Source organism: Sciurus carolinensis, chromosome 13 (genome assembly GCF_902686445.1).
Source record: "Sciurus carolinensis chromosome 13, mSciCar1.2, whole genome shotgun sequence".
In the NCBI taxonomy this organism is placed as follows: domain Eukaryota; kingdom Metazoa; phylum Chordata; class Mammalia; order Rodentia; family Sciuridae; genus Sciurus; species Sciurus carolinensis.
This window is the reverse complement of record NC_062225.1, coordinates 86724491-86742008: the sequence shown is the minus strand read 5'-3', so window position 1 is coordinate 86742008 and position 17518 is coordinate 86724491. Positions and strand designations below refer to the sequence as shown.

At 38.9% G+C, this 17518-nt stretch overlaps 1 protein-coding gene across 5 annotated transcripts in view; it reads right to left on the bottom strand.

Annotated features, from left to right (window-relative positions):
- The window catches only part of Rock2 (Rho associated coiled-coil containing protein kinase 2), a 136633-nt gene extending 121678 nt beyond the window's left edge, over window positions 1-14955 (bottom strand). For 3 of the 5 annotated variants that reach the window (XR_007104588.1, XM_047521946.1, XM_047521947.1), the window contains exon 1: window positions 14311-14955. Coding sequence is in view for 4 of the 5 variants with exons in the window: in XM_047521946.1 (XP_047377902.1) it covers window positions 14311-14451 (141 nt within the window). In the remaining variant the exon portion in view is untranslated. The remainder of the gene's footprint in view (window positions 1-14310) is intronic. The other 2 variants (XM_047521948.1, XM_047521949.1) reach the window with 1 other exon arrangement.
- Window positions 14956-17518: the final 2563 nt, after the last annotated feature.

The following is a 17518-nucleotide window of genomic DNA, read 5'->3' as shown; positions in this document are numbered from 1 at the left end:
ATAATTGAAAGAATACATTTTTAAAAATCTAAACGGTATCATAAAGATGACTATTACTTAAGGTAGCCAATAACTTGAAAGCTGTTTTGTAAATAAAATTTCATGAAAGTTTGCCTTACATTTACTTTTGCTCATTTTTAAAGATGTCTCAAAGTAATTTTTGAAAGTTTCTATTTTTTTAAACATAGGCACATCATAGCATAGACATACAACATCCTGCTTTTTAGGTGCTGTATCCTGAAGGAGCATACATTCAATTCTAAATTTCTAGTGAAATTCTTCCTCCTGAACTTTTTTTTTTTTTTTCCGTGCTGGGGATTGAACCCAAGACCTTGTGCTTGCGAGGAAAGCACTCTACCAACTGAGCTATCTCCCCAGCCCCTGAATTGACTCTTAATGACTTAATACTGCCACTATTTTCCCCATCATCCTTTAGTGTGAGACACCAAAATTAAATATCTCTATGTCCATAAGTTTGTACAGACATTGTATTTTGACTTAGGAGTAAGAGGTAATGATATAAATTTTTACAATGTATACTTCAATCACAATTTTTTTTCATTTCTGTACTGATGCATCTTGTCTACATGCTCTTTAATAAAAAAAAAAAAAAAAAAAAAGCAGCAAATTATGTCTCCTCCTAAAAAAAAAAAAAAAAGAAAAGAAAAGAAAAGAAAAACCTTGGTCTTGGTTTGACTCCTGTGGTGTCCTAAAGAAGATATAAAATGCAAAAACCCGGCCTCCTTCCATACATCAGCATTTCTCACATATGCAATGTTGTGTCCCAGAAAGACCTTAAGCATGTGTTTTGGTTTTTTTCTTTTAGTGCAGGAAGAAGCAATGTTTCTAACTTTTGACCTGCAGATTACCCACATGAGAATCACCAGGGATGTTTTTTAAATGTAAACTCCTGATCCCATCTCAGTTCACCTAAATCAAAGGATCTGATTCCACTTTCACCAAGTATTCTAAGGCATGATTCTTGTTTACATTGGATGATTCTGACTTTCAGGTTTCATCCAAACCTCAGTGGGCCAAATAATTAAAGGAAAGGAAAAATAAAGAAGTATTCTCCTTTTCTCTGATACACTTTGAACTCAAGGCCACTTCTGCCCATCTCTGAATTATAACAATGTAATCCTTAGTTCACCTGGAACATTTCTGAAAACCCTGGTACCACAGCTGAGCACAAGACTGTAATCCCAGCAATTTGGGAGACTGAGGCAGGAGGATCCCAAATTCAAAGTCAGTCTCAGTCAATTAGTGAGGCCAAAGCAACTGAGTGAGACCCTGTCCTCAAAATAAAAAATAAAAAGGGCTAAGGATGTGGCTCACTGGTTAACTGCCCCTGGGTTCAATCCCCCCCCACCCCATACTTATGTCACACTACATTAGAAAATCTGGGTGTGGAAGCCTGACGTGAATATTTCTAAAGATCCATAGGCGACTTGCATATACTGCAGCTGGAAATCAATGCCTTTAGCTATTTATTGTCTTTTAGACAAAAGAAAATTTTAGCTTCAAATAATCCACAAAAGCCAGGAATTGGCCATAGGTACTAAGTTTTAAAATTTCTAGATGAGTATATATATTTTTATTCCTATAGGAAAAATTTTCAATGCATTTATTGAAGCTTAAGATGACCTTTTTGTTAAAAAGAATATACAACAAAAAAAAACTGTTTCACTATGAACACAATATAGGATCATACCACATATCTTAAGTTCAGATACATCATTTCATGTCTGTAAAGGTTCCTATCATGTATGTAAAGGCACATTCATTTCAGTGATTATAGATGAAGAAATATAATCAAGAAGCTCATACAAAATTTCAAAGTTCATGTTTCAGATATTTAAAAACAACTCCAAATATTCTGATCAACTCCAAATATTTTTTATTCTAAATTTAAAATAATTGCAATGCTGGTACGAAAACTAACTTTATATTTTACATTATCTCTTTCCCCAAATTGTGATTAGCTATCTCATTTCTCTCAAAGAAAATCATGACTTAGGATAGTTTTTCCTCTCACCTTTACTAATTTTATAGATGCTGCAGGCCTGTTCCCAGCACTAGATGAAATCTAATTCACAAAGAAATATTTGTTTAATCTTTCTTCTTTCATGAAAGGCAGACTAATCAACTAAAATGCACTGTTTTCAGCTACCTGACTTCAGTTTTTTTCACTATGTAACAGGATAAAACACAACCATACATATTTAAAATGGGTAAGAGCCCAAAGTTCCACAAACTATAATAACAAAGTTAACTCAAAAACAGTGAAACATTTTTTCAAGATCATCCAAATATATTTACATTTAATAGGGATTTCAATATATCAAAACACATTTTCGGGAAGGGTAAAAGGGGGATCATGAACTGAAATCGATTTCCATACATATATGAGTTTGATGGGATGAACCTTACAACTGTAATATAACCATAAAGCTCTAATTAAAAAATAAAAATAAAAAGCATGTTCACTTGATGGTGCAAGAATCAAAGTTCGTGACAACTGTGCAAATGTACTTTCATTTTAAAAAAAATAACTATCGCTCCAACCAAAAATGGTTTAAATTCACTTTTACTTTACATCAAAGAAACATCTTAAATACTGAATTTTTTTTTTTTTGGGGGGGGTACCAGGGATTGAACTCAGAGGCACTTAACCACAGTCACATCCCCAGCCTGTCTTATATTTTATTTAGAGATAGGGTCTTGCTGACTTGCTTAGGGACTCACTAAGTTGCTGAGGCTGGCTTGAACTCATGATCTTCTGCCTCAGACTCCAGAGTCACAGAATTAAAGGCATGCTCTACCACATCCGGCTGAAAGAATCACTTTCTAAAATTTTCCTCCAAATCTCAAAAAAAGGGAAAGTTCACATGTAGTTATCTTTAATAAAAACTAAAAGCAATTATAATCATATAAACAAATATCTGAAGGGAAATTTTAATTTCAACAAGTACATTTTGAGAATGACTTCTGAGGAATCACGGTTAAATTCAGGCAACGCAGTAGGATCACATCCTGATACAATGTGCTAAGGCAGCCAACTTTACATGTGAAAAGAACAGTGTACCTTGATAGGATCCAAAAACATTCGTATATTATAACAAATCAATATTCAATGCTACCTGTGAACAACAAAGGCAACATTTTTATCTTTAAGCTAAATTCAGGTGTTTATTCAAATATAAACCAAAAGCTAAGTGCAATAGTGTTTAAAACACAAATAGCTACCCACTTTCTATAGGAACCACATACAGAACTGTTTTCTTATCTTTTATAGAGAATAGAAAAGTGAAAGATAAAATCTGGGTCCATATAAGAGAAATGTTTATAAACTTATTCCTAACATGCTTAAACAAAAGATGACTACAAAACAGAATTAAAAAAAACATGTAGAAAGGCCATGCTTAAGTCAAAAGTCCTTAACACCTATAGCTTAGAAATAAGCCAACTAGGAGACTCTACGGTTATTACCTGGGTCTACTAAGTTGAACAAGAGTCATTCATTACTCAGAAGCAAAAGGTACCATAACAAGGTTTAAAACAAAAATTCCCAGTAATAACTAAGTCTTCCAGGTGTAGATGCTAGTCAGTAGGGTAATTCTACATACAGAGGGTTCTGATTGGTATTTATTTATATTCTATTTTTAAACACTGGACTTGGCCTGTAGTCTACAAAATAAAACTTTACCAGTTGATTGCCATATCCTTGCACAAAAACACTTCAAACATATTGATTTAATATTAGAAGAACAAGAACGGCACACAGAGTGGCATGTCTGTAGCCCTAGCTACTCAGGAGGTTAAGGCAGGAGGATCAGTGAAGCTCAATGTCAGCCTGGGTAACACAGTGAGACACTATCTCAAATAAATAAACAAGTAAATAAAGAAATAACAAGCAAGTGAGACAGTGCTCAACATCATCTGTCATGAGCAAAATGAACCATGAGGGCTATCATCACAAAGACAGACAATACCACAAGTTCTGTGAGGATGCACAGCAACTGGAACCCTAACACATGGCTGGTAGAAAGGGAAAATGGTACAGCCATTTTGGAAAACACTGGCAGTTTCTTAAAAGTTAAGCATGAGTTTAACATGACCCCGCAATCTCACTCCTTAGAATCTACCAAGTGAAATGTAAAACACCTTCACATATGGTAAATTCATTAATATAATATAGCCATACATTAGAATACTATTCAACCATAAAAAAGAAAATACTGATACATGCTACAACATAGATGAACCTCAAAAACATTATGCTAAAAAATAAGAATGCTAGCTGAGAGAAGCCAGATGCAAATGACTACATATTATATGATTCCACTTATATAAAATTCACAGAAAAGACAAATTTAAAGAGACAGAAGATCAGTGGTTTGCTGAGATTGGGAGTCTGGAATGACTACAAACCCACTCAAAAGAATTTTAGGAGGTAATGAAAATGGACTGTGGTGATGTTTCACAACTCTGAAAATGTAATGAAAATCATTAAATTGTACACTTAAAATGAGTGAATTTGTAGTATGTAAAGTATACCTCAAATAATAAATAAAAAGAACTAGCAAAGCTGGTAAACAATACCTGTTTTCAATACCTGCTTTCTCTCAGACTCTTATTTCAGAGCTGATTCTAACAGCAAATACAAGACTGAAATATCCTTGCCAATTACACTACATCTGCATGCTACATTTATTCACTCGACCCATGATTATCAAGGATTTACTACAATCAAGATATGTACTGTGTATTGCTTTGTCTAACTGAACACTACCAGTAGATATAGAATATAACCCTAAATTCCCTTCTATAATTTTCTAAATGCAAAGAACATGAAAAACTAAGCATTTATGTTTATTAGGAAAAAAACATATTACAAACACTAAATAATCTGAAGTCAAATAAAAATAGTTACTAATAACCAGAATGCTTGATAATATTTGAAAATTTTTCAAAATTATTCAGCATGCTTTTTGACACTCTTGGTTCCTGATCTCCCATATCCTTTGACTTTGTTTTTAATTGTATTAGTAAACAAGTGCCTTACTATTACTATAACAGAGCCAATATAAAATTTTAAAGGATTTCATCCTTGAACACACTACCAACAGTTCATCTGTCCTTACAGAAATTGCTAATCCAACACAAGGATCACCTAGGTTCATAAGGAGGAACTGGATGTGATTAACCAGAAGAAAAGGTGGACTGGGAGGGGGCGGGAGGGGGGGGACACAAAAGATGACACATAAGTGATAAAGACTGTACAGTCCACACAAGGTGTCTTTAGTTCCCCTAAAACACAAAATAAAATTAGCTTAAATCTTTTCTAAGACTCGCTGTTTTGACATGACCCAGAAAATGACCAAATTAAAATTTACTTTTCCTAAACAACTTCAAATAATTCTACTACCCAAACCCATCCTCTCTGCATATACGGATATTTACTTAACCTCCCTTCCAATGAACAGATAAGAACCAAGTGATAGGAACACAAATCAAAATGTTTATCTGGGGACTACTTCCATACCTCTTCAAGTAGGAACATATTTCTACAGTATATCACTACTATTGCTTAAAAAGGATTATTTTTAGTTCTTTCAACAAACATTTACAGAATACAATAGGAAGACAAAAAGATTCATGCCCTAAAAGAGCTTGTACTCTGTGCATTAGGTAAATATAAATTCAAAAGCTAATATATATTTTATAATATACTTAGTATGTTAAGTATTCCTCAACAAAATATTCTAAATAATTAAGGTAATACTAACCGTGCATTGCTGAAGAAGACTTTCCTGTTCATTTTCGTGGCATAAAAAACAGCCCCAATAATGAAGTGGTTCCAATTCTATACTCCTTTAAAAATAAAACTTCTAGCATTTCCTTTAACTAAAGAAGTCTGAATCTCTTTGAAAGAAAAAAGAAAATAAGACACCAAATACAAAGTGATTAATCCACTACAGCAACAATTACAAAGCGCTTTAGACATATGAAAAAACAACCTCTAACCAAAAGGAAACAACAAACCATAAAAATAATTCCTGGACTTAGAAACATCCCCTAAAAGATTACCAACAATGAACAAAAAAAAAAAAAAAAAAACTAATATTTTTTTCTCTTGTCACATTCATATACTCAAAGAAATGCTAACAATTGTGAATTAAATGCTTTCTAAGAAGATAGGGATTATTTAGAACAGCCAACTGCAGAGTTTACAAGAAGACCTATATAACTTAATCATACTTTTAAAAATAGGGGGTATGGATGAGAGGAAAAGAGAATGAATCAAATCACAGATAAAACATCAGGCAGTTTTAGTGGACCCAAAAGGCCACCGTGATTTGATGTCAACTTACATGTGAAGTTCTATATAATAAGCTAGCCCATCAACGGTGAACATTCTGTTGTGTTCCTTCTTAAAGCTAGAAACTGCACTTGAGTCATCCGTATTTCTCTTCATCAGTGACTCATCTCTGACAGCCCATATATATTTAAAATATCAGCACAAAGTGATTTTAAGTATACAGATGGTCCCCAATTTATTAAGGTTCAACACAAGTTCTTCAACTTTCCAGTGGTGTAAAAACGATACAAACTCAGAACTCATACATCAAATTATGAATTCTGTTCTTTCCCCAGGCTAATGGCATGCAGCATGGATAGCATCAGACTGCAGCTCTCAGTCCACCAACAAACCAGGTGCATAAGCAACCAGAGTGCTGCTGCGTGATGTGCTATGGGTTAGGTGTATTAAATGAGTTTTCAACAGTCTTCAGTTGACCATCGGTTTACTGGGGCAAAACCCCACCATAAGTCAATACGCTTCTTACAGTGTTGTAGAATATGATTTCCATGAAGCAACTCAAGAGGCTCAAATGTAGACCAAATTTATATTGTTACCCTTTCTCACCCCACCCACCACTATCAGAATAGAAAATGCAATATGGAGATCAAACCAGAGGATTCCAATTAATGTTTTGGGAATTCTGATACTCGGACCAATCTCGATAAGATCTTGCTCCCCTAGTTCATACTTTAAATAAGAATTCAAAATGAAATCAAAACATTAACAAAAGCCAGTAAAGTATTAAAACTCAGGTATATATTGTAATCTTGGTAATGAAAAATTTCCCAAGACTAAGCCTAAGCCAGAAATCATCCTACAGTGATAAGACATAACTGTGACTACAAAAAGATGTCAAAGCACATGTACAATGTAACTGTTTTAGTATTTACATTTTAGGCCAGTTATATTTATGTATCAAAAATATATACCAAAATATTCATTTAAACAGTGGCTATCTCTAAATAAGGAGTCTGTACATAAGTGCCAGTACCACTTATCCTTTGTATATTCCCTAAATTGTCTACAATTAAGAACATATTTTTATAATTTAAAAAATGAAAAAGGCTTTTTCCTTCAAAACATAAAATCTGTGTTCTCTTATATCAGCCATGTTTGACTGCCCATTTCCTTCAGGTATGGATAAAACTAAAAAGAAATGGCTTTTGAACAAAGCTTGGATTAAATTACAGAACTATGACTGAGGATTTGATGTAGCTACTAAGGAAACAAAAGTCTACCTATCTATAAAATAATTTTTAATAAAGCTGCCAAAGCAATTCAAAGAAAAAAAAATTTTTTTGAAAAACTGGTGCTGGGCAATCTGAATAACTTTAGAGCCATATGGAAAAACAGATGTATATTATGAGTAGAATAATTGCCTCTAAGAGAATGGAGTGTGGGATTAGTTGAAAAAGCATGAGGAAGACTTTGGAGTTAGTAATAATGATCTACATTTTGATAAAGATTTGCATTGTACCTACATTTGTCAAAATTCATCAATCCTACACTTAAGATTTATGCCTCTAACTCACACACAAACCAATTCTGACTTGAAATGGTACCCTAGACCTAAACACAAAAGTTGAAAGCAAAAAGCTTCTAGAAAAAAAAAAAAACAAAAGTGTAGGAGAATATCTTCACGATATAGGAACAGGCAACAATTACTTGGACAGAAAAAGCAGTAACTACTAAATTTTTAAATTAATAAATAGACACGTGCTAGGTACAGTGGTGCACACCTATAATCCCAGCAGCTGGGGAGGCTGAGACAGGAGGATCACAAGTTCTGAGTAAGCCTCAGCAACTTAATGTCATCCTGTGTCAAAAACAAGACTGGAGAAGGAGCTCAGTGGTAAAAGCACCCCTGGATTCAATCTACAGTACCAAAAAAATATAAAAAAGCTACAGACTCAGAGAAACCATTTACAAAACATAAATTTGACAAAGATTTTCTCTTCACATATAAAACTATATATCCAAGGCATTAAAGAACTTGTACAACTCATCAAACAATCCAATTTTTTTAAAGGACAAAAACATGAACAGATGATTCACAAAGGAAGATACATATAAATGACCAGTAAGTGCATGTAAAAGTACATCATTAGTCATCAGTGATATGCAAATTAAAATCACAATGCAATATCACTACCCATCACAGAATAGCAAAAACTTAAAAGACTAAGTGTAAGGGAGATATGGAACAACCAGAACTCTCATATATTGTGCACAGGAGTATAAAACAGTATAACTATTCCAAGAAAGATCTGACAGCTTCCTAGAAGGTAAACAAAAACTACCCTATGACATAGCAATTCCACTACAAGATATTTACCTAGAAGAAATAAAAACATCTTCATGAAGACTTAATACCAATTGTTCCTAGCAGCTTTATTAAGAGCCAAAGTATATAATACGTTCTGAAAACAAAAACCTGAAACAGTCCCAGTGTTCATCAATGGGAGATGGCTAAACAAACTGGTTTACTTATATAACAGAATACAATTTAGAAATAAAAATGTATTCTATGAGGCAACAATATAAATGAGTCTCAAACGCTTTGCTGGGCTAAAAAAATCCAGACACAAAATAGTACACGCTACATGAAGTACACTAAAAAAGACAACTAACCTTTAGTGCAAAAGCAACAACAACAAAGAGTAATTGCCTCTAAGAGAATGGAGTGTGGGATTAGTTGAAAAAGCATGAGGAAGACTTTGGGGTTAGTAATAATGATCTACATTTTGACAAAGATTTGCATTGTACATACAATTGTCAAAATTCATCAATCCCACATTTAAGATTTATGCATATCATTGAATAAATTTAACCTTTTAAAAACTAAACAAATACAGAATTCTAATTAAATGCATGCTGAAATGTTTAAAATGAAATGTACAAATACCTCTAACTTCTTTTAAACCAATCAAAATAAAAATGTAGGACTAGAGGGATAAAAAGATTGATCGATATGATAAAGAAAGTAGAGCAAAACAGTAATTTGGTGATGAGCATAAACACGTTCCTTGTAAATTCATTCACCTTTACTGTAAGTTTTTCTGTAATAAAATGTTGGTAAAAGTTTTATACTCTATTAAATTGCATTATGTTTCATTACTGATAGCTATGCAAGTTTGAATTTAAGAAGCAAGTCACAAAAGAATACATACAAATGTGAACAATTTAGAAAGTTTAAAAACAAAAGTAAAACCAAACAATGTCCTTTAGGGATATGCACAAATGTAGTAATTTATGAAATAAAATAAACAATAAAACTTTCAGGGTAGTAGACAGGAAAGGACTGAAATCACAAAGACTGAATCATGCAGCAGCAGCACACAGAACTTTAATAAGCTGATGATGTATTTACTAACTTGTGTGGTGATTTCACAGATTTTTTTGTGCTTCAAAACTTATATTTGCAAGTTATATTGTTTTAATATTTTAAAATTCAAAATGGGGGAAAAGAACTATCTGATTAAGACTCAGCAAAACAAACAAAAAACTTATACTTTAGGATAACTATCCACTATTCTTTACAACCATTTATACAAGCCTATCTTTCCTTAGTCTACACTGGCCTTACCATGGGGCTAAGATGTTTCAAATTACAATTTTTTTGGATTTTTAGAATAATACACTGTATATTCCCTAAAGCTCTCTTGGGAATATGGGGCAGCATCCTGAAATCAAACACATTAATATTTCTCCAGGGAAAGCTATTATTAGCTTCTTAAGAGGGGTGAACAGACTACAAACATTCAAGCATCAGATTAGGGCCAGAAGTTACTATTAAATAAATATTAGCAAAATTTGTTTTTTATATAGCAGTCTTATGGATAAGGGACTGTGGGCCTGCAAAGAAGTTCAACTTCACCTAAATAGTAAATTGCATACATCATTTGAGCTAACTCTTTTTCTTTAAAGATTTCCCAACCATCAAAATAGTTTTAAAATAAACTACTCTATATGCAACGTACAACCCTTATTTCACAAAAGAAAAATATGTATAAAACATTTTTCAACTTTTATTCTATTTCATTCTTATTACATCTCATAATAGTCTCACTTATATAAACGCCATGCAATTTTATTTTAATTAGGTAAAAAACAGCAGCAAGCTGAAAGAATCCAGCTACTATAATAAGAAATATTTTCATACAGTTTACAGGTATACTGAAGTCAATCTAATTGTTTTGTTTTCTAAGTCACTGAAAGTTGTAAATAAATGTTTAACCACCTTTGCTCATACACACAAGTCTTAAGTAACACTGTCCTACAGGTTATTTTGACTATTTACTAACACTTTGAAAGAGTAAAATAAAAGTAAAGACTTTAGAAATATAAAGACTTTAGAAAGCTATCTCTCCAGTATAACACAATTCTTATCATAATAGGAAAGGAGTATGAGAACCTGAGTCTGGACAACAAAACACAAGTATTTACCCAAAGTTTCAACTATAAAAGTGTATCACTGAAGTCCTCCCAACCCCCAAGTAGTTCACAATCTGCAATCACAAAAGAGATATACTCTTTTGGATTAATTTAAGAACCCACATAAGGGCTGGGGAGATAGCTCAGCTGGTAGAGTGCTTGCCTCGCAAGCACAAGGCCCTGAGTTCGATCCCCAGTACCGCAAAAGAAAAAAAAAAAAAAAAAAAAAAAAAAAAAAACCCCACATAAAGCAACTAGATTCTGCAAAGAAACAAGATAATTTAATCTCTACAAAGATAGTCTTGGAATTCAGCTCTTATCTATGCTTGATGATTTCTCACACTTTTATGATGGCAAATTCAATGATGATATGCATTCAAAATTATGTAACAAGAAACAGTTGTAAATAAAACCATATTCTTTTTCAATGAAAACTTAAAGCAATTAACTAAAAATATGCTAAATGCACACAGAAGGGAACTACATTTAATGAGCACTACTATGTACCAAGCACTGAGCGAAGTAAGCATTTTACATGTCATCTTGTAATTTTCCCCCCACTTATGGTCTGCCTTCTAGGCCTAGACTACTGCAAGCAGGACACATTCACTTCTGGCATACTTCATCTCACTTTTGTCATGTTCTGCAATATACAATTTTCAATGGTACTTTTTGAACTCCTAAATGCAGTAACTTAAGTTCCACGCCTGGGTTTGTATTAGACAATTTTCTCTATTAAAGACAAAATATTTATTTTCATAGAGCAAAACCGAAGGAATGTGATGTGCAATAAAATACTTATCAATGTGAAATGCAGTCTAGGTGGTAAAGTTTCGAATCATTAAAGTGACACCAACCATTATTTCATCAGTATTTCAGAAAACAGAAGTTTTTAAAACATTCTTTAATTTACAGAGTTTTGGTCTGGAAAGATGAAAATGCTGTGTGGATGGATGGCAGTGATGCTTTTGCTCAGCAATGTGAATGTACTTAATGCCACCCAACTGTACACTTCAAAATGGTAAAAATGCCAGGTGTGGTAGCACACACCTATAATCCCAGGGGCTCAGAAGGCTGAGCCAGGAGGAAAGCAAGTCAAAGCCAGCCTCAGCAACTCAGCAAGGCCCTACCCAACTCAGTGAGACCCTGTTTCAAAATAAAATATACAAAGGGCTAGGGATGTGGCTCAGTGGTTAAGTGCCTCTGGGTTCAGTCCCTGGTACCCCCCCCAAAAAAAAAAGAAAATTATAGAATAGTAAATTTCAAGTTATATATGTGGTGCTGTCACCATTAAAACATTGATCCATTCTGATATTTAACATGATGAAATATATATATTTTAAAATTTCTGCCCACATTTTTTACTGTTACATTACAGTTGTATATAATGATGGAATTTGTTGTTACACATTCATATGTGCACACAAAATAACAATATAATTTGGCCCCAGCACTTACATAATCTGAAATTAATTTCATATAACTTTGAAAAAAAAATTTTTTTCAATTTTGTCAATTTGCAACAGAAACACCAAAATCTTGCTCCGAAGAGTAAGAAACAATTTTTGGCTTGGTAAGATTTACTGCTCTTCAGAATCCCATTCATATTCATACTCAGAAAGACATTTAATCAACTAAAAGAGCAGGAACAGTGCCATAAGTCAGAAATATCTGATGTGGAGCTCTTACCAGTAATGTGTCACCTTAGCAAATGTGTCTTAGTCGTACTAAGCACTCAAAAAATGAACAGACTGTATTTACTGAGAATGTGAAATGTTTCATTTTTAAAATAGCCTTCCTGGGCTGGGGTTGCAGCTCAGTGGTCGAGCGCTTGTCTCTCATGTCTGAGGCAATGGGTTCGATCCTTAGCACCACATAAAAATAAATTAAAAAAAATAAAGCTATCAAAAAAATAAAATAGCCTTCCTTTTAATAATTTAGAAAATACTTCAATAAAAATGTATATTCATATCAAATGTATAAACAGCTTAGTTCCAAGCTCTGAATAATACTAATAATTATGATTAACATCACTAAAGACCCAAGAGATGAAAATGAAGTGTAAAAAATTTCTATCTGGGATTGGGTTGAACCTGATGAATGCTTGAGGTTTACAGGTACTATTTTTAACAAAACTTTCTGGCCTTAGGTCAAAATTTTGTTAGCAAAATACCAAAGCAAAACTGCTGGGAGAGAAGCCCAGAGAGTCTGCCTTAGTTAAGGAAAGGCTAGGACCTCTAGGCAACCAATCCCACTCCCAGTTGAAGATTTCCAAAGACTGTGCAGGGTGTCACACTCCCCTGAGAACACAGGAACAACACACGAACCCAAAACCTAGTAAAAGAAAAAGGTCAAGAACATTTGATACAATATCGCTACATTCTGATACAATATAGTACATCACTACATTCTACACAATGTACAGAAAGATATACACTCTCCAATCAGTTGCTGTATTTTGGCCAAACTGGACTGAGTCACTCTGCAAATGGGTCCAGAAACCTCAAAGGACAACCAAGGGCCTCGGAAGAAAAGTCAGTCAGCGGAAAGGGAGGAGGAGATCATACATACTCACTAGATGTCTCCCAGCAGGCCCAGAACTAAACATATGCGTTCTGGCACAGAATGTCAGATTGCCCACCCTACGGCTAGTCCTCCAGAGTTAATAGCCAGAATCTTTTTCACTTTCTTCTCCCCCAGATTATAAGTCCACACAACCTTTTCTCATAAATGCCTCTCTACCGCACACTAATCAAATTATATGTAAACTACAACTGTCTAACCTAACAGAAATCAGAAATACACCAGTACGCTACCGTGCATTTATTTGTAAAATGTGCTCCTTAATTAAGACCCAACTAGCAGCCTTTACGTAGATATGAATTTGGATTTCAAAGGCCATCACCTTAGGAAAGATACGATGAAGGGGGAAGATTTATTCTATTCTACAATTCAGACTGAATTTTTGGCTCTGGCGCAACAATCTCGGGAAATTACACTAACATAAATTAAAATGCACTAAATACCTACTACGGAATGTTCAAAAACAACCGAAAACGGCAAAACTTCAGCTACGTGTTCCAAGACGTCCCAGTAAAAGAAGTGGAGGCCGTTCTTTGTCATGTACCCAGGTTGGTACTGCCAACAGAGGGACAGCATCGGGTTTCCCTCTCCCTCGCTTGCGCCCGAGGCCCCACGCAGCATGACACTTCCAGATCTGTGGTCCGGTTGTGAGCGAGAGCCAATCCTCCACCTTTCCGCCCCGAACCCAGGGGCAGGCGGGAAGGAGCAGAGCGGGGTCTCCTCCCGGCACTCCAGAAAGGGGCAGCGGGATGACACCAGCCCGGGGAGGGAAGGAGGCGCCCCAGGTGGGTCTCCGCTCCCGGAGCTCAGCCTCCGCGCGTCTCCTCTGCGGCCCCGGCTGCCGGAAGCGGGGCGGGTGGGGCGAGACCTCCCCGCTCCCCACCGACGCGCGGGCAGAAGGGGGTCGGGTCCCGGGCTGGAGCACCTACCAGCAGGCTCTCCACGTTGATGGGGGAGCGAGGGTCTCGGATCAGCGCCTCCAGCTTCCTCTGGCGGCCCGCGCCGGCCCCGTCTCCCGGCACGGCCTCGGGGGCGCCGGGCATTTTCCCCGTCGGCGGGGGCCGGCTCATGCCGCCGCCGCCCGGCCCGCACTCCGGCTCCTCGCGCTTGGGTCCCGCCGCCTCTGGGCCTAGCGCCGCCCCCGAACCGCCGGCCCCGGGCGGGGCGCCGCCGGGCCCACCGCCCGCCTCCGGCTGCGGCTCCGGGGCTCCGCGCCCGGCCCGGGCCCCGGGGCTGCTCCCGCGGTCCGCCGGGCGCGGCGCGGCGCGGCCGGGCGCGGCGAGGAGCAGACGGCGTCCCCGCCCCTCAGGCAGCCTCGCGCCGCCGGTCCGCCGTCCGCCGCGAGCGCCCGCAGGACTCCGCGGGCGGAGCGGGGAAGTGGCGCCGCCGCCGCCCGGACGGCCCCGCCCTCGGCCCGGGAGGCAGGAGCCCAGGCGCGGTCAGCTACGGCCGCCGACGGCCCGCGCCCATGCCGCCGCCGCCTCTGCCCCTCAAGCCCGCTCGGCTCTCACGCACTCCCGCGCCGCGGCCCTTCCCGGCCGCGCGCCGCCGCTACCCACAAGCCCCTCCGCCCGCAGCCGCCGGCGCGCGAGCCCGCGAGCCCGCAAGCCCCGCCCCGGCGCGCGCCCGCGGCCCGCCCACGCCGCCGCTGCGCGCGCGCGCGCCTATCGGCCGCCGGCCCGTGCTCGCCGCGCTCGGTCTCCCTGTCTTCCGTTCGGCCGGCGAGTCCGCGTTCCCGGTGCGCCTTCCTTCCCCGCCTTTTTTGGGACTCTCAATGGCCGGCGCGCCGTCCCCGCCGAGCCGGGGGCGGGACGTCCGTCCGGGGCTCCCCTCCCGGCGGGCCGACCCCGAGGCCTCCGAGGCGGAGCCCCGGCCCCACCGCCCTGTCCCTGTCCCCGCGCCGCCGGGAGGGGCGGGTGGCGGTCCCCGGGTCCCGCTGACTCAGCGCGCAGCTATGCGGGCCTTGCATCGCCCGCGCCAGAACAACAGCGAGCGCGGGTCGCGGCCTCGCCCGCCGAGCTCGCTCCCAGGCCGCGGCCTCGCGGGCGGGCGGGGGCGCCGCGTGCGCTGGAGCCCGGAATTCGGAAGAGCGGAGGCGGCTGGAATCCGAGTCCGCGGGCACGAGGGCCGGGCAGAGGCGCCGCCGCCCCCGGGCAGAAAGCCTGGGACCGCGGGGCCTCCCTGCGCCTCCCCGACGGCCGCCTCCCCGCCCGGGCTCCAGCAGCCGCGGCCGGAGAAGGGGAGCGCGGCTGTGAAGCACTTGCACCCGCGGGCCCTCCGGGGTCCTCGCCTTGCGGGGAGCAGGGACCGGGCGGTTATGGGGACCGCGCCTCCGCATTCCTGCCGGCTTGCGGCCGGTGCCATTGATCGGGTCTCCCAGGGCGCAATCTGAAAAATATGTGCCAAGAGCTATAAACGTGTTCATAGAGCCCCTTTGACCCAGTAAACCCATTTAAGGAAGTACATTTCCAAGGAAATGATCCAAAGGGGGAAGTGGGGGAGCGCTTGCATAAAATGTTTACGGCAGGGTTATTGAGAACGTTCGTAATGACCAAAACCTGGGAAGGAACCCAACTGCCCAACGATCGAATAATCCAAACAAGCTCTGTCACATTAACAGAGAGAATCCTGGCAGGTATGCAGACTGTGCGGAACATGAAATTTTGGCACGTGCGTGAAAATGTGTGTTAGAAATAAAGTTTTAAAATGCAAAAAAGATCGTGCGCTCTCTTTAAAATTACATGAAATAAGCAGACTGTAAGAATGGGAAGAGAATACAGTTGTATTCGAGTGAGTTTTTTTCTGTAAAGATGTGTAAGAGCATATTAAAATTTCAAAAATTTAAGAACTAAACGTGGGCCACTCCCCGAAAAAAGCCGCAACCTGATATCCATAAGGAGTAAGAATCTCAACCTTCTCACTGGCATGTCAAAGATAAGTCCACAGATGAACTAAACCCTGACCATGTTAAGCAATCTTGTAATCAGCAAGTGGTTTCTGGAACTGCCCTCCTTTTGGAGTAAAGCCACTCTTACTTTGACTAACGCAGGAAAAGGCCCTAGATGATTCAATACAGCTCTTTCACCTTAAGTAATGTCACATTGACTTCAAATTAAAAGGTAAGTCTTTTAAGTCTGTAAGTCGATTTATTCATATCTTCACAGACCCCACCACAAAGACAGTGAACTAAGCACCCCCCCTAATGCATTGAAGCAAAATAATTAAATAATTACAATTATGGATTCTTTTTCCTGATAACAATAATATACAAGGCAAAAAGACCACTATGTGACTCTCGGGTTACAAACTAATTTTGCAGTGATGAGCTGTATATTTTTATTGGACTTGATAGAGAAGCTGTGGTCCCAAGCACTACACATGGAACCTTATTTTAAAAGGAGTAGTGATCAACAAATTGCACTTACTGGGAACCTTCTATGTATGGCCATTTATCTAGACTAGAAAAAAGTCATATAGAAAGTATAGAAGAGATTTATCCATTTACATCATTGTCTTCCTGGAAGAAGAAAAGACTGATCTCTTGGTATGAGTTAAACCATCTTTCCTTCTCTGCAATCACTCCCCCCCCACACACACACACATCTCTCTCCAGTATGACAATTCCTGTTTTATAAAAAGAATACACAAATAGCTGGATATGGTGGCTCACACCTGTAATCCCAGAAACTTAGGAGGCTGAGGCAGGAAGATCACAAGTTCAAAGCCAGCTTCAGCAACTTGGCAAAGCCCTAAACAACTTAGCAAAACCCTGTCTCAAAATATAAAGGGCTGGGGATATAGCTCAGTGGTAAAGTGACCCTGGGTACAATCCCCAGTACCAAAATAAATACATGTATTTGTAAAAGTTCAAATAAACCAGAAAAATATAGAATATAACCTGAAAATTACTCTTCCAACTCTCCTTCCACATACATTATTTTATCATTGAAGGTCTTTATTCTCATATATTTGCTTATACATACATGTGTATCAATAGTGTTTTGCAACTTAATTTTTCCCCTCAATTATCAATTCCTAGAGATATGTCTGTATCTGTATACAATCTTCCCCATTGTCTTTAACTGCTGAACTGCATCCCATGGTCCATAGCCTCACTGTATTTACTCTTTATTTAAG